At 39.7% G+C, this 27919-nt stretch overlaps 1 protein-coding gene and 1 long non-coding RNA gene across 2 annotated transcripts; one reads left to right on the top strand and one right to left on the bottom strand.

The window, feature by feature from the left end:
- Window positions 1-646: 646 nt before the first annotated feature.
- On the top strand, window positions 647-4552 carry LOC135773996 (extracellular calcium-sensing receptor-like). The gene is made up of 6 exons (XM_065283927.2): window positions 647-792; window positions 1021-1309; window positions 1391-2146; window positions 2252-2479; window positions 3373-3496; window positions 3648-4552. The coding sequence occupies exons 1-6, from the start codon at window positions 662-664 to the stop codon at window positions 4550-4552; spliced, it is 2433 nt and encodes an 810-aa protein (XP_065139999.1). The 5' UTR covers window positions 647-661.
- Window positions 4553-23646: 19094 nt separating this feature from the next.
- LOC135773413 (uncharacterized) lies at window positions 23647-27715 on the bottom strand. Its single transcript, XR_010543518.2, has 4 exons — window positions 27038-27715; window positions 26525-26612; window positions 26181-26263; window positions 23647-24473 (listed from the first exon to the last, which is right to left on the bottom strand). It is a non-coding gene; the product is annotated as an uncharacterized lncRNA (long non-coding RNA).
- Between the last annotated feature and the right edge of the window lie 204 nt (window positions 27716-27919).

Consider the following 27919-nt stretch of genomic DNA (forward strand, 5'->3'; position numbering starts at 1 on the left):
AAAGATTTGTTGTTATTGTGAATGTACACAAATTAAAGAAGACCCTTTACAGTTTCAAATGATGTCAAACATGTAAGTGTATGATTATTAATGATGGAGTATTTTAAGTTGATTCTGCTATGATAATGAGAAAACACGTCAAAATGCAGCGCCACGTTTTTTGGACCCCAGGAGGTTAAAGAATACATTTGGCCGATCAATCATCATATGAATGCCTATTTAAACATTGTTGCTTTCCATGTGCAAAAATGAATTATTTTTGTGTTTTATTAAATTTTACGTGTTTGCCCACTAATCTGTCAGACAGGAAACTGTACATAATGACATTTAGTCTGGAGCAACAAGAGCACTCAACACTTTGGAGACAACACACCCAAACAGAAAGCATACTTCCTGTCAGACAAAAAGGAGTGTCAGTATATTTAACTATATTCCAAACTTGCACTCCATTCCGCCCCTTTTTACCTGCCTCATGCCCTCCCCTTATCATTAGCCACAACAATTCACCCATAATAATTATGTGTATAAAAGTGAGTTTACTTTATCAGGTCAACTGCATTTGGCAGATGCAGCTGAACTCATCATGGGGGTGCTTATCTTTCTATGCACACTTCTCATCCATTACCATTATGCAAAGGAAGATAACAATCTTTGCAGAAAAATGGGAGACCCCAAAAACCCACTACTGTCTAAGGATGGAGACATAACTATTGGAACTCTTATTTCAATCCACAGTAAAGAAACATTATCTTCATCTGAGTTTACAGAAAAACCTCAGTTTATATGCTCCAGGTTTGTAATATTGGAATTTAAATGTAAAATTACAGCAGTCAATATATTTAATTCAAACTGAACGTTTAAATGTAAACTAAACTGTAGTATTTAGATATATTTACAACTTATATAAATATATAAATAAACTATATTTAATATTAATTAGTATAAACACACATATCCTTCCTACCTTGTTTACCTGTTGAGTTAGTACTTATTAAAGCTACGAATTTAATGTTTTCACAGTGTAAATATACATGATTTACGACTGGCTCAAATCATGATCTTTGCTATTGACGAGATTAACAGAAGTGAAAATTTGCTCCCAAATGTTTCTATCGGCTTTAAAATCTTTGACACCTGTGGATCAAGACTGTCTTCTATGAGTGCAACTATGGCAGTGATGAATGGTCAGGAGTTTGCAGCAGGAGACAGATGCAATGGAAAGCCTCCAATACATGCTGTTATAGGGGAAACAGAGTCCTCTGCCACAGTGATTTTGTCCAGAACCACAGGACCTTTCAAAATTCCAGTGGTAAGGAATGATAACAAGATTTCACACAGAATTACCAAACAAGTTTTTTTTATTATTTCCTGTGCATTTACTTTTCTTCAGATAAGTCACTCAGCCACGTGTGAGTGTCTCAGTAATAGGAGAGATTACCCTTCATTCTTCAGGACTATTGCTAGTGATTATCACCAGAGCAGAGGACTTGCATACATGGTCAAACACTTTGGCTGGACTTGGGTTGGAGCTGTGAACACTGACAATGATTATGGAAACAATGGAATGGCCACATTTCTGAATACAGCACAGGAGGAGGGGATTTGTGTCGAGTACTCTGTGAAATTTTACAGAACAGAGCATGAAAAACTCCTAAAAGTGGTAAACATCATAAAACAAAGCACTGCAAAAGTCATTGTTGCATTTCTTGCAGGATTTGAGATGAAGAATCTACTTGAACAGCTATATATTCAGAACATTACAGGCATCCAAATGATTGGCGTAGAGGCATGGATAACAGCAAAGAGTTTTCTTACACCAAAGAGTTTTCAAGTGCTGGGAGGGTCACTAGGGTTTGCAATGAGAAAAATTAAAATTGAAGGGTTTTTAGATTATGTAATTAAAGAATTCTGGGAAAAAGCTTTTCCATGCTTACAGGGAGAAGGGAATTCATCTCAATATGTAGAAATTTGCAGAAGGTATCAGGATCTGTTTGTGCTTAAAAATTACATTGACGATGTGCCTGAGCAAAGATATACAAGTAATGTCTACAAAGCAGTGTATGCTGTGGCTCATGCATTACACAATCTACTGAAGTGCAAAGAACAAGAAGGTTGTGAGAAAGGCCTGACAATACAACCACAGCAGGTAAAAAACTAAGATAGAGAAAGATTTCTGTTTGTATATACATGGATATACATTTAATATGTATAAATTCCTCAATAATTATGTTTAAAAATCTATTTTCACTAGGTGGTTGAGGCTTTAAAAAAAGTAAATTTTACTGTAAAGTTTGGAGATCGTGTGTGGTTTGACAGCACTGGTGCTACAGTAGCCCAGTATGAAGTTGTGAACTGGCAGCAGGACTCAGATGGATCAATCCAGTTTAAAGCAGTGGGTTACTATGATGCCTCACTGCCCCCTGACCAGCGCTTTGTACTTAATACTGAAAACATAATCTGGGCTGGAGGACAACTGGAGGTAAATTAGCATAACCTAGCTGTTTGTAATAAATGGGGAACAAAAAGAAAAAATCTAAAAAAAAAAAAGAATGCTTGCATTGCTCTATGTGAAGGGATTAAAAGCCACTGCATTAAAAAATGAGTTTCCACACCCAAAACCATTTTTATTTGTATACCATAAACTTCTAGTAAGTTTTAAGGAAAAACTGTGACAGACTTCTTTACAACTCAGTGAATAAATTAAAGGTGCTCTAAGCGAATTGACGCGTTTTAGACCATAAAACATTTTTTGTTTCATACAGTAAACATCTCCTCCATCTGCTTGCTGCCTATCTGCTGATCAAACTGTAAAAAAACGCGATCTCTGTGGACAGCCCAGGATTCACAAACGGCAATAACAACATAGTGGCCAAACCTAGCACCACAAAAACGCGTTCATGAAAGCACGGAAGAAAGGGGAAGGGGTTAGCTACGCTTCGTCTGTTTGAAAACAATTCAAATGTCAACAAAAACTAACGTCTCACAGATTCGCTTAGAATGCCTTTAAGGAAAAAACATTAGTTATCTTGGTTAACCGAATTAAAGATGTTTTTTAATAACCTAAAATTTCACCCCTAATATCTTCATGACATTAAGTGGCATTGTCAGGTTTAAGTTACATTGAATCATTTAAATTTAGACATGAGGTTGCCAAATTTACAGCAGAGGGCAGTGATGGGTGAAAAGATCATCAGAACTGCTGAACACGAGTAGTTATGCTCAATTTCCTTAACATCACAAATTACTTCCCACAAAATACATCAACACTGATTCCACATTAAGTTTCAAAATGGTCTCAGTAATACTGATACATTCATCTAAATTCTATACAGTCCATATAATAAACTATGTACAATATTTTTTTCCATGTAGAAACCAAGGTCTGTGTGCAGTGAGAGTTGTCCTCCAGGCACAAGGAAGGCTGCACAGAAAGGAAGACCTGTCTGCTGTTATGACTGTATTACATGTGCAGATGGAGAAATCAGTAATGAGACAGGTAAACTTCAGACCATCTCCAAGGTCAAAAGAAAAGTGGCTAGTTGCTATTTTTGTGTTTTCCTTTTATTGTTTAGTCTTCAGTTTCTAATCAAAGGTGTTCATACGTAAAATCCTGTCTTTAACTACAGTGATCACAACTTCCTTTCCAGATTCAAATAACTGCCAGCAGTGTCCAGGGGAATACTGGTCTAATACTGAGAACACTGAATGTGTGTTAAAGGCTGTAGAGTTTCTGTCATTCACAGAAGTTATGGGTATAGTGTTAGTCTTTTTCTCTCTGTTTGGAGTAGGATTAACTTTGGTCTTGGTCATTCTGTTTCACAGTAAAAAGGACACTCCCATAGTAAAAGCCAACAACTCAGAGCTGAGCTTTCTGTTGCTCTTCTCATTGACTTTGTGTTTTCTTTGTTCACTTGCTTTCATTGGTCGCCCCACTAGGTGGTCCTGTATGTTGCGTCACACAGCTTTTGGGATCGCTTTTGTCCTCTGTATCTCCTGTGTTTTAGGGAAAACAATAGTGGTGTTAATGGCATTCAAGGCCACACTTCCAGGAAGTAATGTCATGAAATGGTTTGGGCCTGCACAACAGAGACTCAGTGTTTTTGCCTTTACACTCATACAAGTTGTTATCTGTGTGCTTTGGCTAACAATATCTCCTCCTTTCCCCTACAAAAATATGAAATATTATAAAGAAAAAATAATTTTTGAATGCAGTCTGGGTTCTACTATAGGGTTTTGGGCTGTGTTGGGTTATATTGGTCTTCTGGCTCTTTTGTGCTTCATTCTGGCTTTTCTGGCTCGGACGCTGCCTGATAACTTCAATGAAACTAAATTCATCACATTTAGTATGCTCATATTCTGTGCTGTTTGGATCACATTTATCCCAGCTTATGTCAGCTCTCCTGGAAAATTTACTGTAGCTGTGGAGATATTTGCTATTTTAGCCTCAAGCTTTAGCTTACTACTTTGCATATTTGCACCCAAATGTTACATCATTCTGTTTAGGCCCGAACAAAATACTAAGCAGCATTTGATGAGAAAAAAAACAAACTAAGTCATTTTGAGAAATAAACTAACCTGCCCATACAATCTTTGCCGTGTTTTATCATTGTTCAAAAAACTAACTTATGATATAGTCTACAGAATATTTGGTTGATTTTGATAAATGTCACTTCATCAATTAAAATGGATTAAATTTAGAGAAACCATGGCATCAAAAATTGCTATTCATAGATTTATAGATTTAATGTTCATTTAACTCAGCAGTGCACTCTGCTGTTTATTTGTGAACTTCAAATTCCGGGTGTGCCTCATACATTCTAAAAAGTGAAGCTGCTGGCTCTTTGATCGCCTCCTGGTGGCTGGCTGCAGTACAAGTCATAAACCCCGTCCCCTTCATGCAAACAAATGGGACTCAGGTCAAAATTAAAAAATAAATACAATAAAAACTTCCAATAAATTTTCAGAAATATGGTTTTGGTCCTTTAAGGGCGCACTCACATTATCCAAACCAAACCATGCCCCAGCTTGATTGTCACCCCTCCCTACTCCCCCAGGTGCACGGACTCACACTGTACTTTTTATCGATCCGAGTCCGGGCGCGCTTTCGTCATTAAGATGCGATTGTTTTGAAAAAAGCAGGAAGTAAAGCTCTCTCTTAACACTGGAACCCACCGTAATGATAAGTCTGTGTTTTTTATTCGGAGTCGTTTGGTGCGCGATTACAGACAGCCCTCTCACATGTCATCATATTGCTTAGTTGATCTGTCACATGTGCAGCTCGGACATTCACGTAACCCCGCTGCTCGCTTCAAAAGGTTTTTACGGAGGCAGATGAAGGTGAGTGGTTGCGCAACTGACGTCTTCACCTTTTGAATTGCGCTCAGGTGCGATTGTGCTCACACCACAGCCCTCCGCGCCTGAGCCCAAATGAACTGCAGTCTGGCCCACCTCTGCAACTCGGCCGCGCCGCGATTAACCAATCTGCGCCCGGGCGTGGAACAGAGCGATCACACTAGTCAAACAAACCAGGCTTTGGGGGTTAAACGCGCCCGAGCGCGGTTTGGTTTGGATAGTGTGAGTGTGCCCTAAGGTAGTTACACTGATGTTCAATTGTTAATTTTTGTGACAAGTTTAATTTTAGCTAGTAATTTGATGCTATAGAAACGGGGAATGTCATTATGTATGACATTTGTGATTGACAGCTTTTCTGAGCGGACTCTCAGAGCTTCGAGGGAAGATTGAAGATATAAATAAATATTAATTTTCGATTTCTGTGATGTTTCATTTCAAAAAAATGAGCTGTATTTAACTTACCTTATTTTAGCAAGTCATACAAATGAATTGTCCAAGGGGTGTGAAAACTGACGTTTTTGTGTTAGATTGGATATTTTACCTTCAATTTATTACAAATGGAAGAAAGCGACATCGCGTTGTCCATCGTTTGGACAGCTTAGCACAAATCTGCATATCAGACAACATAAAAACGAATACACTTATAACAGATGAGGTATCATATCTAACTAGATAGTAAAGTTTGAAGACAAACTTTATGTTGGCTTGAGAAAGCGTAGCCTGAACGTTTAAAACGGTTTGACATAAGTTTAGTTTAGTAGGCTATCTGGCTGTTAGTATGTTTAAGTATGAAGGTAGCATGATTTACCATGAAGCTAGCATGATGTTAGCATGATTAACATGAAGCTAGCATGATGCTAGCATGATTAGCATGAAGCTAGCATGATGCTAGCATGATTAGCATGAAGTTAGCATGATTAGCATGAAGCTAGCATGATTAGCATGAAGTTAGCATAATTAGCATGAAGCTAGCATAATATTAGCATGAAGCTAGCATAATGCTAGCATGATTAGCATGAAGCTAGCATGATGCTAGCATGATTAGCATGAAGCTAGCATGATGCTAGCATGATTAGCATGAAGCTAGCATGATGCTAGCATGATTAGCATGAAGCTAGCATGATGCTAGCATGATTAGCATGAAGCTAGCATGATGCTAGCATGATTAGCATGAAGCTAGCATGATGCTAGCATGATTAGCATGAAGCTAGCATGATGCTAGCATGATTAGCATGAAGCTAGCATGATGTTAGCATGATTAGCATGAAGCTAGCATGATTAGCATGAAGCTAGCATGATGCTAGCATGATTAGCATGAAGCTAGCATGATGCTAGCATGAAGCTAGCATGATGCTAGCATGATTAGCATGAAGCTAGCATGAAGCTAGCATGATTAGCATGAAGTTAGCATGAAGCTAGCATGATGCTAACATGATTAGCATGAAGCTAGCATGATGCTAGCATGATTAGCATGAAGCTAGCATGATGCTAGCATGATTAGCATGAAGCTAGCATGATGTTAGCATGATTAGCATGAAGCTAGCATGAAGTTAGCATGATTAGCATGAAGCTAGCATGAAGCTAGCATGATTAGCAGGAAGCTAGCATGAAGCTAGCATGATTAGCAGGAAGCTAGCATGAAGCTAACATGTATTGCGTTGCTAGGGTACTAAGTTTGGTTGCTAGGGAGAAAATTGGCATCCCATAATGATCACACTTCAAGCCACAAGTAAAACGGTCCAACCCCCGTGTCTCTACAATTTTCTGATGCAGAGATATGAGGCTTTGTTTATTCCGTTGCTAGGGTACTAAGTTTGGTTGCTAGGGAGAAAATTGGCATCCCATAATGATCACACTTTAAGCCACAAGTAAAACGGTCCAACCCCCGTGTCTCTATGATGTTCTGAAGCGGAGATATAAGGCTTTGTTTATTCCGTTGCTAGGGTACTAAGTTTGGTTGCTAGGGAGAAAATTGGCATCCCATAATGATTACACTTCAAGCCACAAGTAAAACGGTCCAACCCCTGTGTCTCTACGATGTTCAGATCCAGAGATATAAGGCTTTGTTTATTATGTTGCTAGGGTCTTCATATTTTGTTGCTAGGGGCGTGGCTTAATACCTCAATAAGAATCCTAAGAGACTGATTGGATGCCTGAGTAAAATGAGCCCACCCCTATGTCTCTATGACACTCTGGTGCAAAGATATCCATCTGGGCTTTCTATATTGGTAGTCTATGGGAGATGTTGCTAGGGTACCCAAAATTGTTGCTAGGGGCGTGGCTTAATAGCTCTGGGGTGATCCTAAGAGACTGATTGGATGCTTGAGTAAAATGAGCCCACCCCCATGTCTCTAAGACACTCTAAAGTGAAGATATTCCATCTGGGACGCTTTTATTCCCTTTTATGGGCATGTTTCCTGCCCCATTATAAGTCAATGGGAAATTTTGGGGGCCTCTTACACCCCAGGGGTACAGCTTACACCCCATTGTGAGGTATGTTCTTACACAGCCTGTCAGCCTCCTTAAATGTGGTAAGCCACAAGTTTCTACAAGTTTCTCACTCGCAGCTTTGACCCGTCAAAGTTTGTCTCAATGTTAAGTCAATGGAAATTTTGGGGCGTTTCAGCGCCCCGTTTAGGAATTCGGAAGGTCCCATCAGTTAGAAAAGATATAGCACACCTCGTCAGATCAGACCGAAAGTCTGTCCAAAGTTTGATGGCTGTAGCTTGAAAGCTCTAGGACGAGTTAGAGTTAGAAATTTTAGTCTCAGAAGAAAAAGAATAACTAGATAGTAAAGTTTGAAGACAAACTTTATGTTGGCTTGAGAAAGCGTAGCCTGAACGTTTAAAACGGTTTGACATAAGTTTAATTTAGTAGGCTATCTGGCTGTTAGTATGTTTAAGTATGAAGGTAGCATGATTAGCATGAAGCTAGCATGATGCTATCATGATTAGCATGAAGCTAGCTTGATGCTAGCATGATAAGCATGAAGCTAGCATGATGCTAGCATGAAGCTAGTATGATGGTAGCATGATTAGCATGAAGCTAGCATGATGCTAGCATGATTAGCATGAAGCTAGCTTGATGCTAGCATGATAAGCATGAAGTTAGCATGATTAGCATGAAGCTAGCATGATTAGCATGAAGCTAGCATGATGCTAGCATGAAGCTAACATGATGGTAGCATGATTAGCATGAAGCTAGCATGATGCTAGCATGATTAGCATTAAGCTAGCTTGATGCTAGCATGATTAGGATGAAGCTAGCATGATGCTAGCATGATTAGCATGAAGCTAGCATGATGCTAGCATGATTAGCATGAAGCTAGCATGATGCTAGCATGATTAGCATGAAGCTAGCATGATGTTAGCATGATTAGCATGAAGCTAGCATGATGCTAACATGATTAGCATGAAGCTAGCATGATGCTAGCATGATTAGCATGAAGCTAGCATGATGCTAGCATGATTAGCATGAAGCTAGCATGATACTAGCATGATTAGCATGAAGCTAGCATGATGTTAGCATGAAGCTAGCATGATGCTAGCATGATTACCATGAAGCTAGCTTGATGCTAGCATGATTAGCATGAAGCTAGCATGATGCTAGCATGATTAGCATGAAGCTAGCATGATTAGCATGAAGCTAGCATGATGCTAGCATGATTAGCATGAAGCTAGCATGATGCTAGCATGATTAGCATGAAGCTAGCATGATGCTAACATGATTAGCATGAAGCTAGCATGATGCTAACATGATTAGCATGAAGCTAGCATGATACTAGCATGATTAGCATGAAGCTAGCATGATGTTACCATGATTAGCATGAAGCTAGCATGATGTTAGCATGATTAGCATGAAGCTAGCATGATGCTAGCATGATTAGCATGAAGCTAGCATGATGCTAACATGATTAGCATGAAGCTAGCATGATGCTAGCATGATTAGCATGAAGCTAGCATGATGCTAGCATGATTAGCATGAAGCTAGCATGATGCTAGCATGATTAGCATGAAGCTAGCATGATGCTAGCATGATTAGCATGAAGCTAGCATGATGCTAGCATGATTAGCATGAAGCTAGCATGAAGTTAGCATGATTAGCATGAAGCTAGCATGAAGTTAGCATGATTAGCAGGAAGCTAGCATGAAGCTAACATTTATTACGTTGCTAGGGTACTAAGTTTGGTTGCTAGGGAGAAAATTGGCATCCCATAATGATCACCCTTCAAGCCACAAGTAAAACGGTCCAACCCCCGTGTCTCTACAATGTTCTGATGCGGAGATATAAGGCTTTGTTTATTCCGTTGCTAGGGTACTAAGTTTGGTTGCTAGGGAGAAAATTGGCATCCCATAATGATTACACTTCAAGCCACAAGTAAAACGGTCCAACCCCTGTGTCACTACGATGTTCAGATCCAGCGATATAAGGCTTTGTTTATTATGTTGCTAGGGTCTTCATATTTTGTTGCTAGGGGCGTGGCTTAATACCTCAATAAGAATCCTAAGAGACTGATTGGATGCCTGAGTAAAATGAGCCCACCCCTATGTCTCTATGACACTCTGGTGCAAAGATATCCATCTGGGCTTTTTATAATGGTAGTCTATGGGAGATGTTGCTAGGGTACCCAAAATGGTTGCTAGGGGCGTGGCTTAATAGCTCTGGGGTGATCCTAAGAGACTGATTGGATGCTTGAGTAAAATGAGCCCACCCCCATGTCTCCAAGACACTCTAAAGTGAAGATATTCCATCTGGGACGCTTTTATTCCCTTTTATGGGCATGTTTCCTGCCCCATTATAAGTCAATGGGAAATTTTGGGGGCCTCTTACACCCCAGGGGTACAGCTTACACCCCATTGTGAGGTATGTTCTTACACAGCCTGTCAGCCTCCTTAAATGTGGTAAGCCACAAGTTTCTACAAGTTTCTCACTCGCAGCTATGACCCGTCAAAGTTTGTCTCAATGTTAAGTCAATGGAAATTTTGGGGTGTTTCAGCGCCCCGTTTAGGAATTCGGAAGGTCCCATCAGTTAGAAAAGATATAGCACACCTCGTCAGATCAGACCGAAAGTCTGTCCAAAGTTTGATGGCTGTAGCTTGAAAGCTCTAGGACGAGTTAGAGTTAGAAATTTTAGTCTCAGAAGAAAAAGAATAATAATAATAATAATAATAATAACTAGATAGTAAAGTTTGAAGACAAACTTTATGTTGGCTTGAGAAAGCGTAGCCTGAACGTTTAAAACGGTTTGACATAAGTTTAGTTTAGTAGGCTATCTGGCTGTTAGTATGTTTAAGTATGAAGGTAGCATGATTAGCATGAAGCTAGCATGAACCTAGCATGATCAGCATGAAGCTAGCTTGATGCTAGCATGATTAGCATGATGCTAGCATGATTAGCATGAAGCTAGCATGATGCTAGCATGATTAGCATGAAGCTAGCATGATTAGCATGAAGCTAGCATGATTAGCATGAAGCTAGTATGATGCTAGCATGATGCTAGCATGATTAGCATGAAGCTAGCTTGATGCTAGCATGATTAGCATGAAGCTAGCATGATGCTACCATGATTAGCATGAAGCTAGCATGATGTTAGCATGATTAGCATGAAGCTAGCATGATGCTAGCATGATTAGCATGAAGCTAGCATGATGCTAGCATGATTAGCATGAAGCTAACATGATGTTAGCATGATTAGCATGAAGCTAGCATGATGCTAGCATGATTAGCATGAAGCTAGCATGATGCTAGCATGATTAGCATGAAGCTAGCATGATGCTAGCATGATTAGCATGAAGCTAGCATGATGCTAGCATGATTAGCATGAAGCTAGCATGATGCTAGCATGATTAGCATGAAGCTAGCATGATGCTAGCATGATTAGCATGAAGCTAGCATGATGCTAGCATGATTAGCATGAAGCTAGCATGATGCTAGCATGATTAGCATGAAGTTAGCATGATGCTAGCATGATTAGCATGAAGCTAGCATGATGCTAGCATGATTAGCATGAAGCTAGCATGATGCTAGCATGATTAGCATGAAGCTAGCATGATGCTAGCATGATTAGCATGAAGCTAGCATGACGCTAGCATGATTAGCATGAAGCTAGCATGATGCTAGCATGATTAGCATGAAGCTAGCATGACGCTAGCATGATTAGCATGAAGCTAGCATGATGTTAGCATGATTAGCATGAAGCTAGCATGACGCTAGCATGATTAGCATGAAGCTAGCATGAAGTTAGCATGATTAGCATGAAGCTAGCATGAAGTTAGCATGATTAGCATGAAGCTAGCATGAAGTTAGCATGATTAGCATGAAGCTAGCATGAAGTTAGCATGATTAGCATGAAGCTAGCATGATGTTAGCATGAAGCTAGCATGATTAGCAGGAAGCTAGCATGAAGCTAACATTTATTGCGTTGCTAGGGTACTAAGTTTGGTTGCTAGGGAGAAAATTGGCATCCCATAATGATCACCCTTCAAGCCACAAGTAAAACGGTCCAACCCCCGTGTCTCTACAATGTTCTGATGCGGAGATATAAGGCTTTGTTTATTCCGTTGCTAGGGTACTAAGTTTGGTTGCTAGGGAGAAAATTGGCATCCCATAATGATCACACTTCAAGCCACAAGTAAAACGGTCCAACCCCCATGTCTCTACGATGTTCAGATCCAGAGATATAAGGCTTTGTTTATTATGTTGCTAGGGTCTTCATATTTTGTTGCTAGGGGCGTGGCTTAATACCTCAATAAGAATCCTAAGAGACTGATTGGATGCCTGAGTAAAATGAGCCCACCCCCATGTCTCTATGACACTCTGGTGCAAAGATATCCATCTGGGCTTTTTATAATGGTAGTCTATGGGAGATGTTGCTAGGGTACCCAAAATGGTTGCTAGGGGCGTGGCTTAATAGCTCTGGGCTGATCCTAAGAGACTGATTGGATGCTTGAGTAAAAAGAGCCCACCCCCATGTCTCTAAGACACTCTAAAGTGAAGATATTCCATCTGGGACGCTTTTATTCCCTTTTATGGGCATGTTTCCTGCCCCATTATAAGTCAATGGGAAATTTTGGGGGCCTCTTACACCCCAGGGGTACAGCTTACACCCCATTGTGAGGTATGTTCTTACACAGCCTGTCAGCCTCCTTAAATGTGGTAAGCCACAAGTTTCTACCAGTTTCTCACTCGCAGCTTTGACCCGTCAAAGTTTGTCTCAATGTTAAGTCAATGGAAATTTTGGGGTGTTTCAGCGCCCCGTTTAGGAATTCGGAAGGTCCCATCAGTTAGAAAAGATATAGCACACCTCGTCAGATCAGACCGAAAGTCTGTCCAAAGTTTGATGGCTGTAGCTTGAAAGCTCTAGGACGAGTTAGAGTTAGAAATTTTAGTCTCAGAAGAAAAAGAATAATAATAATAATAATAATAATAATAATAATAATAATAATAAGTTTAAGTGCAACAACAGTATGTTGGCTTTCTCAAGCCAACATAATAATAATAAGTTTAAGTGCAACAACAGTATGTTGGCTTTCTCAAGCCAACATAATAATAATAATAATAATAATAATAATAATAATAATAATAAGTTTAAGTGCAACAACAGTATGTTGGCTTTCTCAAGCCAACATAACTAGAAAATGCACTTCCAGAGGAACCGCAAAAGTGTGCTTGCTCTGGTGCGGTCACTAACGTGATTTGTGAAATGTAAAATTTTAGAATGTTTTTTATCTTGTGCATCCTCGCATTGGAGTCCCAAGTTCATGTACAAAGTTTGGTTTCAATACGTGAAAGCGTTCCTGAGATATAAACTACTTCATGTTTGGCGGCGTAAAATTTTAGAAAAAAATGTGTTCCTTTGATGTTGTGCATCCTCACATTGGAGACCCAAATTCATGTACAAAGTTTGGTTTCAATATGTGAAAGCGTTCCTGAGATATAAACTACTTCCTGTTTGGCGGCGTAAAATTTGAGAAAAAAAATTGTTCTTTTGATGTTGTGCATCCTCACATTGGAGACCCAAATTCATGTACAAAGTTTGGTTTCAATATGTGAAAGCGTTCCTGAGATATAAACTACTTCCTGTTTGGCGGCGTAAAATTTTAAGAAAAAAAAAGTTATTTTGATGTTGTGCATCCTCACATTGGAGACCCAAATTCATGTACAAAGTTTGGTTTAAATACATGAAAGCGTTCCTGAGATAGAAACTACTTCCTGTTTGGCGGCGTAAAATTTTAGAAAAAAATATTTTCTTCTGATCTTGTGCATCCTCACATTGGAGACCCAAATTCATGTACAAAGTTTGGTTTCAATACGTGAAAGCGTTCCTAAGATATAAACTACTTCCTGTTTTGGCAGCGGCGACGCACATTTAGTTTGGGCTGTGACGGGCAAACGCTTCCGAAAATCAAAAATCCTTCTAGTAACTTTTGTGAGGCTTGGTCCAAGGATCGTGTACGTGGAGTTTCGTGGAGTTTGGACAAAATTTGTGACCTGTGAAACTTTTTTAAGGTTTTCTGTTCTATCCAATATGGTGGAAGAACGACATGGATCTGTGACGTCATCTTCTCAAGCAACTTACACCGGTACTGCACGAACATTTTAAAGTTTGAACGGTGTCTCTGTGTCAAACGGTCTAGTCGCTAGAGCTGACACAAAAAATCTACCTGGGAATAATAATAAGAAAAATAAAACTTAAGAAGAACAATAAGTGTGCTTTTGCAAGCACACTTAATTAAACATCCAAGCAGAAACTACAAATGTAGGGCAACAAAACAATGTAATAGAGTGGTACAAGATGAATTGTAAGCAGGGCACAATGGACAGGACAATTCTAATGCTAATATACTGTACTGGCCAAACAGTGGTAGAGTAAACAACCACAGTTGCTGTGTATCACCAACAGCTTCATAATTCCTGATACTAAGGTCACAATACGTTGCACACATTACAAGTAATATTTTTCCTTCAGAATTTAGTACCATTATTAGCTGTTTATTGTACGTTGAAAAATCAGTGTTGTAACAGTCGTGGTTTTCTTATTCATTTATTATCTTTGGGGAAATATTGTAGAAAGATACAACAAACTATCTCTGTCAAAGCTACAGCACTTAACTCAGTGTATCTGTATAGTGTCTTTTGCTAAACATTTAGTTTCAAAGCAGTTTTACAAAGCTAATGCCGTATTATTCATTATAAATCTTCTATATATATCAGGCTAAAAAATATCCAAATACGTTCAATATTTTTCCTATATAAAACTTGACACTTATGGAGTTACATCGTTTACTACGGCCGAAGAAAAATTAAAAGCGATTTTCCAGACCGATATGGCTAGGAACTATATTCTTATTCCAGCGTAATAATCAAGGACTTTGCTGCCGTAACATCATATATGTACACAAGATGTCGCCTTGGCTATGGCAGTTCATTGGAACGAATGCATCAAATGGAGCCGCCATCTTGAAACAGGGGAGCCCCTCATCAGCGTCATTGTAGGCAAAGGTGTAACGGAAATAAAATCACCATAAATCGTCATGAATGTGATTTTCTAGTTTTTTTTGTTCGTTCCAATGGTCAGACATGTATTAAGCACGGAGTCCAGAAAAAATTTAATGTTTTGATATTAAGAAAATCTACTTTTCTAAATGTAATGCATAGTGCTAGTAGGCCTAACATCTATTCGCAGCACAAAAGTCCGGCATCGTCCATAAATTCGAAGTATAGGCGGAGATAGTAGCACTACCTAGCTACTTCCTATGACAAGACCCCTCCAAGATGGCGACAATTTTGATGCATGCTTAGAACCCCAAGGTGACATCTAGTGTATATATCTATGCAGTAACATGGCTGCAGGAGGCTCAATGATATTACAATATTATAATTATGATATTAACACTTTTCCTGCCAGCATTTTTTTTTAAAGTTGCCAGCCAGCGCCACTTTTTTATGATTTTCACAAAAGTTTAATGCCTTCCAGAAATTGTTGTTCTTTATATATATAAACATTCAATTGTAGTGATTTTGACACGGGCACCAATTCATTTAGTGATTTTTACACGGGTGGTATGCCATGCACAGGACAATAGAGATTTCACATTAAGTGTGTGTGTGCGTGTGTGTGTCAGATGACCCCCTCCCTCCTCTACTTCAGGGCACCAGCTAAAGAATTTCACTTTTACAATAAGAATAATCTAAATAGATCATTCAACAAATAAAAAGATATGTAAATTAGAAGGAGTTCGTCATCTAATTTATCTGAAGAATTTTGTGAGATTCTGACCAGCTTCTAGAACCCTTTACTGTATTATCAACACAAGGAAGACACAGTGGTAATAAAATTGAATTTTAGAATAACGAACACTACTAAATGATACTTAATGCGAAGAATAGAAAATTTAAGTGACTGAGTTGAATTTATGACAGAATGTTTTCTGTTTCTGATAAGACGAAAACCTTATTTCTAATAACCCAAATAATCAAAGAATTATCTGCTAAACCAGTGGTTCTCAACTCCAGTCCTCGGGCCCCCCTCCCATAATGTTTTAGATGTCTCCTGATATGAAACACCTGATTCCACTCTGTCAGGAAAAACTCAGAGTCGAGTCTCATGCGAATGAAAGGATATTTATTCAGAAGAGAAGAGAAAGACAGATAAGAGAAAACACAATTAATCCTCAGTCCACTGGAGATGAAAGAGACCACACGCGGCGTCCAGCAATGTAATCCTCACTGAAGGCAGGAATTCCGAAGGAAAGGTAATCCACACAAATCAGCACGAAACTCCTCAGAAAACCGGAAAGGCTGGTGAACTGCTAAAGACGAGGCAACCCAGCTGCACCGGAGAATAGGACAGAGTTCAGATGAGGACAACAACACAGTCACACACCGGCTGAGGATCCCGAGCAGATACAGGCATCCGAATGTCGGCGACAGGACCTGAGACAAGAGCAGAGAAGAGCAACAGGATCTACAAAACAACTGACTGGACTGGACGCGTGACTACGATCGACCATGACAATGAGCGCGTGACGAGAGACAGAACGGAGGACTATAAATAGAGATAGGAAATGAGACAGAGCTGCCGAATTATTACAGAAACGAGCGGGAAGGGCAAGTGCACACGTGAGGAACCGTCACCAACAGGTAAAAAACAAACGCACACATACACACCACAGATCACCCAGGAGTCGTGACACACTCATTAGAGTCCTTCCAGAATGTTTGAAACGTTTCCTTAATTAACACACTAACAAGCTGATGAACTGAATCAGGTGTTTTATATATGGAGACATCTAAAATGTTCTGGGAGGGGGGGCCCGAGGACTGGAGTTGAGAACCACTGTGCTAAACATTAAAGAAATCAGTTATGCAATATTGAAAAGCATCTATTGTAAATAGCTAATATTAAAATAGACCAATGCCATGGTAATGTGATATTAACGTTATGTGCGGTCGAATGAGCAGTCTGGGGGCCACATGTCAAGCTTTTCTTTGCTGCAAAGGGGAAAGAGTCAGGTTCAGTTAAACAGCCTTGAACAAGAACACAAGTGCTGTGAATATGCTGATCTCCGGGAAGCACCGAGAGGATTCTAGTGATCTGGAACACGTAGACACGGTCCTGTAGTCAGTGCAGAAGGTCCTTAACAAATCTGGAACACGCAGATTAAGGGACTCTTGAAGTGGTTTGCTCTTCTGAGCTTCACCTTGTTGCAGACGTCTGTGATTGCCTTTCTCCTCGGAATGTAGTGTGATCCGATTCGTATCTGGAATCACAGGCCAGAAACTCAGAACATGTGGGTGATCTGGTTTAGTTTCCTTTGTCAAACGAGGAGCTGTAAAAATCTCAAGGAGAGATTCAGAAACTTCTCTCTCTCTCAGCACATGGCAGAAGACTCAGAACTATAGGGTTTGCCCTGTTGCAATCTCTAGCAAGCAGGCTGAAGAATCAGAGCGATGGGCGTTGTCCTGTTTCAGTCTCTTAGCACAGGGCCCAAGACTCAGAACTTTGAGGTACTCTGCTAATGTCTCTCTTTTCAGGGTGAGACTCAGAGCTTTGATGTTTGGGTTTGTCCTGTTACAATCTCTAGCACGCAGCTGGAGACTCAGAATGAGGAATGTCTGAAAAAAGGTACTTTTATAACTTTAGATAAGGAGGAGTTAGCATCTTGGGCTTTCCTGATGACTAGCTGTTGATATCAGAGGAAGCCCACAGAATGTGGCCCACCTCTTTTCACTGTGAGAAACTCATTTGCATAGCATAAAGTACAGAGTTTAACTTTATCTTTAGAATTTCATCTATGCATTTTCCACTTACAAAACCCTTTCTGAAATAGCTCTGGCATTATCCTGAATTTAAAAGTATAAACATGACAGCAAAATCTTACCATATCATACATGCATTTATTTATTCATGCATAATTCATGTTAATAGCTGTGATTATTTGGACATTTTCATAACACAGGGATTTCATTCAGAATGCTAGTTTCTTTAAACAAATATGAAGTCAATAGGCAATGGGTGTAAGTCCATTTTGTTGGTGGAAGGATGTAAAGATTTGTCCTTTGGTTTAGCCCAGTGGTTCTCAAACTGGGGTCCGGGGCCCCCAGGGTAGGGGTGTCAACAATAATCGATTTGGCGATGCATCGCAATGCACGATTCAGCATCGATGCAGAAAAGGGCCATAATCGATTATATCACTGTTTATTTTCTGGCCTCGAGTGGACAATAAAGTTGTGAAGTTTCAATTACTTCCGGGGGCATAACAACAACAATCAAGATGGCTGAGGTTGAGAGAGATGACCACGATAGATGGTTAAATAAAAACGCACCCTTTTCCATGGAAAGCGGATGGGCACATTTCGGATTCTACAAAGTTAATGGGAAACTGGACAAGACTTACGCTGTGTTTAAAATTCTCATCTCAGGTATATAACTGTCATTGTCTTAAAGCTGCTAAGCTTCCGTTTTTGTTGAGAATAGTTGCACTTGACTTTACTACTTGACTGATGAAAAATTTGCCTTGTTGTGTACAGTAGAATTCTGATGCATCGTAGAATTGAATTGAATTGAATCTTTACCTGATGAATCGTAATTTAATTGTATTGTGAGGGCAGTGCCAATGCACACCCCTACCCCAGGGGGGCTGCGAGATGGTTCCAGGGGGGCCCTTAAAAAATAAGGCTACTAACCAACAGCACTACTTTGTATAATTTAATATGTTTTGTTTAATTAAAATGTTACCTTTTAGAACAAATTTGTCGTAAATTTTCTTTGGGGGGGCCACGAAGGAATGCACCATACACAAGGGGGGCCGCACACTGAAAAAGTTTGAGAACCACTGGTTTAGCCAATACTTTTGTAAAACCATACTGTGTGCTAAAGGAATTTACGATCAGCCTGAATTTGGATGGGGTGAAGGGGTTTCGAGAGGATGATAAGGAAAAATTGTGTGGACCAATCAAGAGTCTTATTCCTCTCAACTTTAACACTGAGCTCGGCCATAAATGTGGTCTGAGCAGCCTCTTATCTGATCAAACTGGACACTTGTTTGTGTTAACCCACCAAAATCCAGTCCAAATGTAGCAGTTGGGGGGTCTGGAATGTTTGTTATTCGGCTGTTCCTACACAATATTTGAAATGAAAGAACAGACTCTCTGCTTAAAAAAACAATGTTTTATCCTACCTTTATTTGTTTTCTTTTTATTACCTCTCAAATATGGGTAGGTTTCTTCAAAAGATGAGATAATTGAATTCCCTTTTCAGGCTAATGAGGCATCATGTTTTCCATTTGCAGGAACATGACCCTTGCGGATCTGAGGAGATGGGTTTTGTTTCTTCAGGAGCACGCATCCCCCCTTATGTTGATGTGTACAATCAAGACGGCGGTTGCAAAGCTCCTACCAATCTCAGAGTCGGATTTTCTCCCACCTTTGAAACAGTGCAAGAGAGTGTATCAGGATGCTCTTGAGCTCCTGAGGGAACGCAGTGTTCTCATTATGGTTTATCTTGATGAATGGCTTATAATAGCACAAGCTCGTCAGATGCTTTGCAAACATAGAGACCTAGTGCTCAGGCACCTTGCCAGCTTGGGTCTTCAGGTCAACTGGGAGAAAAGCACGCTCTGCCCTTTGCAGAGAATCTCTTTTCTCGGTGTGGAACTGGACTCGGTTGAACTGATGGCATGTCTAACACAAAGACATGTATTGTCAGTGCTGAATTGCTTGAATACATTTAATGGCAATACAGCGGTCCCACTGAAACTATTTCAGAGGCTCCTGGAGCATATGGCACCGCGGCGGATGTGACACCACTCAGGCTGCTTCATATGAGACCACTTCAGTGCTTGCTTCACAACTGAGTCCCAAGAAGGAGTGGCACATCAGCCTGCACCTTGTGACCATCACATTGCCATGTCATCACACTTTCACTCCGTGGACAGACCCCTTGTTTCTCCGGTCTTTTGTACCCCTGAAACAGGTCGCCAGGCATGTTGTTGTGTGCACATATGCCTGCACCACAGGGTGGGGGGGCACGTACAATAGTCGTGCAGTCTTAAGGGTTTGGAAGGCACTGCAACTGCACAGATACATCAACTGCCTCAAGTTGTGGACTGTTTATCTTGTACTCGAGGAGAGGATGTTTTAGTTTGCACTGACAACACTGCAACTGATGCGTTTATCAACCGCCATTGGTGGGTTGCGTTCTGGTCACCTGACGCATCTCGACCTGCAACTCCTCCTGTGGAGTCAGAAGCATCTGAGGTCCCTTCATGCTGTTCATATCCCGGGTTCGCTCAATGTAGTGGCCGGTGTGCTCTCACAAGCAGCGCGCCCCTGCAAATGGCGACTCCACCCCAAGTCAGTCCAGTTGATTTGGAGACATTTCGGTGAGGCACAGATAGACCTGTTCACCTCCCCAGAGACGATCCACTGCCACCTGCTTTATACTCTGTCCGAGGGAACACTCGGTTCAGATGCATTGGTACACAGTTGGCCACGGCCCTTCACAAGTATGCATTTCCCCCAGTGAGCCTACCCGTACAAACAGTGTGCAGAGTCAGGGAGGACAAGGAACACATTTTACTGGTGGCTCCTTACTGGCCCACCAGCACATGGTTCCCGGAACTCATGCTCCTTGCGACAGCCCCCCCCGGTAGATTCCACTGAGGAAGGACATTCTTACTCAGGGAGGGGGCACAATATTGCACCCACATCCCGACCTGTGGATTTTCACAATTGTTTAATTGTTTCAAAGCAGCTTTACATTAATACATGCAGGAAAAACATAAGCAGCAGAATACAGCGGTTAAGATTAACCATACTAGCGAGCGTAATAAAAATTTAATGTATATCAGTGGGTGCTAAGTTAAGCCAATGAAAATTCCTAGGAGGGGAAAAAACCCTTGGGAGAGATTCAGACATAGCTGATTCTATAGAGGATATATTATATAATAGGTACGATTTTTTTTATTAACATTTTTTTTTAAGTAAAGCATAATATATATGTATATAGACACGGATAAATAGATTAGATGTGGGCAGATGGTGGTCGTTGGTTTGACATCGGCTGGGCATCACGTTGAAGGAAAGGCCAGTAGATCAGTGGTAAGATGACCTTCACGGCAGCCGGAACTGGGTCTGTTAGTCTCATTGTCCTCGGAAATAAGGACAAGACAGGGAAAGAGAAACAAAATCCAACTAGCCTAGGTGCCTTTCACATGTAATGCAAGTGTCACACAATAATGTGGTTTAATTTCCGCTCGGTTCCAGACAGGCTGACTATAGCGGCATAAATATATTACCCAGACGAGTTATGTGAATTTTTTTTCGGGCACGCTAACTATTGCAGCATAAGTAAATTTACTAGACAAATTATGTGAATGCTTTGTTAAGGAGAATTGCCTTAAATTGATTGACTGTGTCTGATTCCCGAAAGTTTTTTTGGCAAATCGTTCCAGAGCTAAGGGGCTAAGTAGGAAAAGGATCGACCACCTTTAGATACTTTTGATATTCTACAGATAATTAAGTAACCAGAATTTTGCAACCGCAGTGTACGTGATGGATTGTATTCTGATAGTAATTCTCTAAGATACGAAGGTACTAGGCCATTTAAGGCTTTATACAGATGTGGCCTTTAAAAATGCGCGTTTTCTCCCGCGGCATTCGGCAATTCGTCTCGCAGAGTCTCGCAGCATTCTGCAAGTGCTTTCGGGGGGGCTACTTTCCATTTTCCCTTAATGTGTTTCGCTTCACAGAATATCCACCAGGTGGCGCATAAAAACATTGCATTGCGTTGTTTCCAGAAGTTAATAAGGGCATTGCTGAATATTTTACATTGCTACTGTATTAAAACAGCAAAGTGATATGTCAACCCATTCTTGCCAGCATAACAGCGCATACAACTATTAAGATACGTGCAATGCGAACTTATAGGAAGTGCAACAGAGAATTTAGTGTGAGCCTAATAAACGCGACTCTATTTACAATGAATATCTTAATTATTTGTGTTGTCGAATTTTGACACCGTTTCATTGTTTGTTCATAATATTTATAATTGTCAGTTTTTCTAAAAGTATCAATATTTTAAACAGATTAATGTGGTATAAAAAAGACATGTTTTAAAGTTAAAAATGTTGTAAAAAATATAGTAGTATTCTTATATTTTAAGAATAACAATATGATACATTTATACTGCGCTAAAATGCTTCACATATGGAAAGAGGAATTCTTCTCAACCACCACCAATAAAGTTTACAAATTATTCTTTAGAAAAAAGGCGTTTAAACCCATGCGGGGTGTACAGTTGGCATATGATATCTTTTTTATTTCGTTTTTACATATTTATATTTATAAAATCTTTAATAATAGGCTACCTTTCTTGCGCATATGCAGTCAGTGTTTCTACGTAATTCATAATTGTAAAAAATATTATTGTAAAATAGAATATCACTAAAATAATTTATTAAAGTAATTTAATAAAATGTCTTAATGTCACTTATGTGTTTTTTTAGTTGGTCAAACCAAAATAATTGACGCGAACAGAGAAACTGTGCCTTTTGCGGACGAAAAACACCTCCGAAATGTTGAGTTTATGAATTTTTACAATATGTACTTTGTGAAATGTGTGTGTAAAATAATCAATTTTATAACATGTGGCTGTAGAGACAAACACGCCGCATCGCCTTCCAGATATCTTACACGTTCGCATTCAACACTTTTCAAAACTTATTTATATTAAATCTAATTAATAATTATAAATTATGACATGAGAAAATTAGAATTGTGCAAAGAGCCAATTCAGATATTGTTAATTAAAGCTGTTTTATACACCTTTCTGTTATAAATGTTTTAAAAAATATATTAGTATTCTTATATATTAAGAATATAACAATATGATACATTTATATTGCGCTAAAATGCGTTACATATGGAAAGAGGAATTATTCTCAACCACCACCAATAAAGTTTAAACATTATTCTTTAGAAAAACGCCTCCGAAGTGTTGAGTTTATGAATATTTACACTTACAATATATACTTTGTGAAATGTGTGTTTAAAATAATAAATTTCATAACTGTAAAGACAAACACGCCGCATTGCATGATTTTATAAATACCGAGGTCCATATAAGTATTTTCCAGGGCATGCACCCCAGGAAAAAAAGCTTCTTATTTCCCTGCTCTACATATATGAATTTTAATACATCAGAAAACCAAAGAATCAAATACCTATAGATTTCAAACCATGTCAGTATGCAGAAGACTTGTGTTGGTCATTAGGAACCCAGCAAACATAAGGTCAGCGGTCCACCGGCGGACCACCGGCGGCAAAGTTGGCGGTCCACTGGCGGATGCCGCCAGCGGCTCGCCGGAGTTTTGCCCATCGTTTTTCCAGCGGACCACCAGCGGCAGCCGCTACTTTTTCGACGGAGGTCCGCTGTTGGACCGCTGCCCCAGCTAACACAAGGCCAGCGGACGAGCGGCGGTCCCCCGGCGGATGCCGCCAGTGGCTCGCCGGAGTTTTACCCATCGTTTTTCCAGCGGACCACCAGCGGCAGCCGCAAAGGTCCGCTGGTTTATACCGGTAATGGTTGCTAGCTGCCCGGTCGGTCCGTGGTTCATAATTGTTTAATCACGCTAACCAAATGTCTTTCAACACAATAATAAACAATTTACATCAGCAACTGCAAATTTATTATTGTCAGTAAACAGAATAAATATTCAAATGCATATACATTTATCACATGCATTAAAACCAACATGACTTACAAATAAAAACAACCAGTTTATACCTTTCTGTACCCATGCAAAGTTATCCATGATTTTACCATCATTTGCAGTAACACATGGTAAATATAAAATCAACCATGATTTTACAACAATAATAAAGAATAAACATTCTCTTACAACAGCATAGGCTTATAGTACTACATTTTAGTAACCACAAACTTTACCATGATTTAAAAATATATGGTTACCATGGTTTCACTGCAGCATTACTATAATACTACTATACTGCCCAACAAAGCCAAAGCGCAGTAACTATGCATTTGGTCAAAATTGAGGTGAAGGTTGAAATGGGCTTTGTGAGATCTGTTGTCTTGTGACAAAGTCTCCTGGTTTAATTTTGTCCCATCAGAGAAATGTGTTTGCCAAAATTGCAGTAACAAGTTTGACCCGCTGGTGTAAAACACTTTAAGAACTTTTTTCTCGGTTTTAGTGTTTGCGTAGTTACTGCACTTAGAAGAAGAAACTTTTTCAACCCACTTTGTGTTGTTACAATGTCTGTAATATGTACATTAACAATATTTGGATGATGCAAAACATCATTTTGGCAGAGTATTGTGGACAAATAAATGGAAATAAATCAGTAAAATTAGCTAAAGAATATTTTTTTCAAATATAAACATATATTGTATTTGTAAAAATATTAAGTGGGTTGAAAATCTGTAGGGTTGCGCTTTGGTGCAGTAATTACAATATGTTACATTTGGCAGTTGTGTATGTCCATCTATAGATGCCATCATATAATGTCTTTGTGAGTGTTTACGTCATCTGAATTCTTCACAAGTGAGGCTGGATCCAAACAGAGCCATAAGCTCTAGTTATCTCATGATGTGTATCCTGATGGACAAAAACAGAAAAGCAAAATGAGAAGGATTAGGGTTGCTGCTGTTCATATTATTTCAAGCAAAAGCTCGTTTGCGCATTTTATTATTTAATTACTGAAGAACAAGGTCATAAGATGTTTTAGTGTATGTGAATGCTTGTCTTAGAAGTAGTGTTTTTTCTAGATTTAGACTGCATGGGAGAATTTAGGAGTAAAATGTGACAAAGCCTTGCCTTTTTATTGTATTTTATTAAAGAGCAATTATGGTCCGACTCATGATTTTACATTTACTTTGGTGTGTAAGTATGTATTAGTACATGTTAACGATATGCGTAAACAATGAGTAACAATGACTTTGTATTGCGTGTGGCTGCCTGAACCTCCATGTCATTTCTGGCTTATAACAAATACCACAACAATGCCTAAAAGCTGCTGTGTGACAGGGTGTGGAGCTAACATAGCCTGGCTCCGCCCTCCTACGTGCTTCCACTTAATTTTCATTTCGCTTCAGTACAATGTCTGGGACTGCTGTGTAGAGTGTTGTTTTGTCCTGCAAAAATCTGCAGGACCAATCAGCGAACAGAGGTCGTGCGTCAGTTTGAGTTGTAATTCAGTAATGGCAGCGGAGAAAGACGTGAGAAAAGCTATTCAGTCCGTTGTTGCAAAATTGCAGAATATACAGAAGTTAAAGCCGGAGCAAGAACAATGTTTGCTAAGTTTTGTTGGTCTGTTCATTCAAACTTGTTGTTTCCAGCCGGTATTGGCGCATGACATACGTCACGACCACACTTTAACAATTGCCTATGGCAGATCCTGAGTGACTCTGGGCAGATCCAATAGTTTTAAACTTCAACAGAAGACCCTCCTTAACGGAAGTAACACTTTGCAATGGAGTGTGGCCAGACTCCCTGTACAAATGAAATGAATGTACGAGAGTCTGGTTGGACCAGGCTTGAGCTAACAAGCCAAAAACTCAGAAATAAGACTTTATAAGCTGTTGACACAAAAAAAACTAGCGTTTCAAAGACACAAAACTGGATTCAGGCAACTTGTCATAGTACTACTATAATTAGAACTATGCCCAGTTGCCCACTGGAGGGAAACGTAATCAGCGATCCACTTTGGTCTCCTTAAAGGCTGAGTTTTATAGCTTGGTACTAAAAACGTATTTCTGGGGTTTTCAGCGTGTTAGCTGTAGACTCTGTCACGCAGCAGCTTTCAGGCATTGTTTTGTTTTTTGGTTATAAGCCAGAAATGCAATATAAAGTAAATTGAGATGGTTGGATTGTTTTCCCCCGGTGGGCGTGGTTTTCAAATAATGCACTGTCTGTATAATTGCTCCCGCTTTTACTCATAGCCTACAAATGAACTCCTGTCAGCATTGCATTGTGACCGAATCTTTCAAACAGGAGCGTCACATTTCCGGCTGACGGCAGACATATTCAGGCCAATCACAACGTACATATTAGCTGGCCAATCAGGGACACAGCGCATTTCAGATCGATGAGTTCTGTACAAAATCAATGCGTTTGAGGAAGGGAGGAAATCTAAAGCTATAAAAATTTATGTGTTTTTAACTGTACACCACGCAAACACATTGCATATTATACCAAATACACAAAATAACATTGTTTTTTACCAATGAAATTGGATGCACTTTATAAATAAACCACAACCTTAAACCTGTAAACAGCAATGTATTAGTTTAAGGTTGTACTTACTAGTTATGAGATTCATAGCAACTTAGAGATGTTTTCTGACAGGTCTGCTTTGACTCTGCTGCACGGATATCAGCAAGGAAAATCTACAAACATAACATGCAATTTGTCACAAAGCAATCAATATTGATGAAAAGGATGTAAAACACAGAAAAGAAAATTAAAGTATACAAAATATAACAGAATCTATGTTTTTAGGTTTACTTGTTCATTTAATATTGCTCATATGGTGCCACTCACGTTTGGATGTTAAAACCTTCCTGGAATAACTGCTATAAACGCAGAAAAATGACAAGATGCATGGTAATATGTTGTGAAAAAAGTGAGTTAATATGCTCTCAACCTGCCTGAGTTTACATCTCTGTCTGTGGCTCCCTTCAGAAAATTTTGAAATCTTCAGCTTTTCTTCTATTATAGAGGTTATATTGGTCACTCCTAAAATAAAAGAACAACTTTTTTGTATATATATATGTTTACGATAAAACATGTGTTTGTACTAGTTTCACCAAATACTCACGCTATATGAAAGTTTTTTCACCGTTTAACTGTGCAGTACATTGCATATTTTAGGCTAAACAAAGTAGCCTAAGTTACTTCCAATAATGCATTGACAACCTGAACAAAGCTATCACATCATCTCATCAACACACGAAGTTGCTTTTTAAAAAGCAAAACTTAATAAACAATGCAAAAGCTATAGTCACCCTAACATTATCACTTTTGAAAAGCGTCCACATGCTATCAGACTTTCTCTAAGACAAAAAACATTTCTATGAAGTAAATATTCAACACAAGCGTTTCTGTTACGTGTCAATAATAGTTTTGTGTATTATTTGTGTATTTTGAGGGACTAAACTTACCTGAAAACAGTAAAGAAACCCGTGAAAGAGGAGCTTCGTCAGTCCCACCTCATGGTAATCCGTATTGAGGGAAAGACGGCTGTTCGACTTCCTGCCTGCGGCCCCGCTAGAACTGACAGACGCATGACGTTAAAGTGCCGCGAGAGCGAGACGAAATTACACTTCGTATGAGTTCTCGAATCGTTCTCGCGGTACTTTGACGTCATACAGCTGTCGGTTCTTGCAGCGCCGCATGAAGTCGAACAAGCCAAAAAGGGCACGTGTTCGGCACGCACAGCACACGCGTCATGGCAAATTCACACATTGACATAATCACTACAACAATTTAAAATCTCCTCAAATGATTATGAAATCACAAACTCGTTTTGTTGTCTATAAATGTCCAAATTACCACGCCTGCACGTGGACTACATTGTATCAAACACTATCTCTCATTTTTTATTCTATCCTTAAAATTCTTTTAAACTGAAATATTAAAAAAATATGTATGCATTTCGTTAAATAAGCCCTATATGCAGTCTCATATTGTTTTTCATGTATTTTCTTAAGATTTTTAAAATTCTTAGTTTCAGTAACCTAGCAGTTTGCCACTGGTGTACCAACGGTGGGCAGGGGCAAGCCGCTGGTTGCTTGCCACCCAAGAAACGCCGGGAGACAGACAGCTTTTTTACGTTGGTCGGTTTGCCGAAGGTGCCCCGACGGTGGTCCGACCGCGTCAAGCCGCTGACTTTGTGCCACCCAAAAACCGCCGGCGGACCGCCAGGTCATTATTTGCTGGGGCGGTTTGCCACTGGTGTACCACCGGTGGTCCAGCAGGGGCAAGCCGCTGGTGGCTTGCCACCCAAGAAACGCCGGCAGACCGACAGCTTTTTTACGTTGGTC

This window comes from Paramisgurnus dabryanus, chromosome 9 (genome assembly GCF_030506205.2).
Source record: "Paramisgurnus dabryanus chromosome 9, PD_genome_1.1, whole genome shotgun sequence".
Classification (NCBI taxonomy): domain Eukaryota; kingdom Metazoa; phylum Chordata; class Actinopteri; order Cypriniformes; family Cobitidae; genus Paramisgurnus; species Paramisgurnus dabryanus.

What these genes read in the sequence shown, in the direction of transcription:
- LOC135773996 (XM_065283927.2), top strand. Translation starts at nt 662, where the DNA reads ATGGGAGACCCCAAAAACCCACTACTGTCTAAGGATGGAGACATAACT. An exon ending in GACCTTTCAAAATTCCAGTG is followed by an intron (nt 1,310 to 1,390) that starts GTAAGGAATGAT and finishes ACTTTTCTTCAG; the next exon opens with ATAAGTCACTCAGCCACGTG. An exon ending in GGGCTGGAGGACAACTGGAG is followed by an intron (nt 2,480 to 3,372) that starts GTAAATTAGCAT and finishes TTTTCCATGTAG; the next exon opens with AAACCAAGGTCTGTGTGCAG.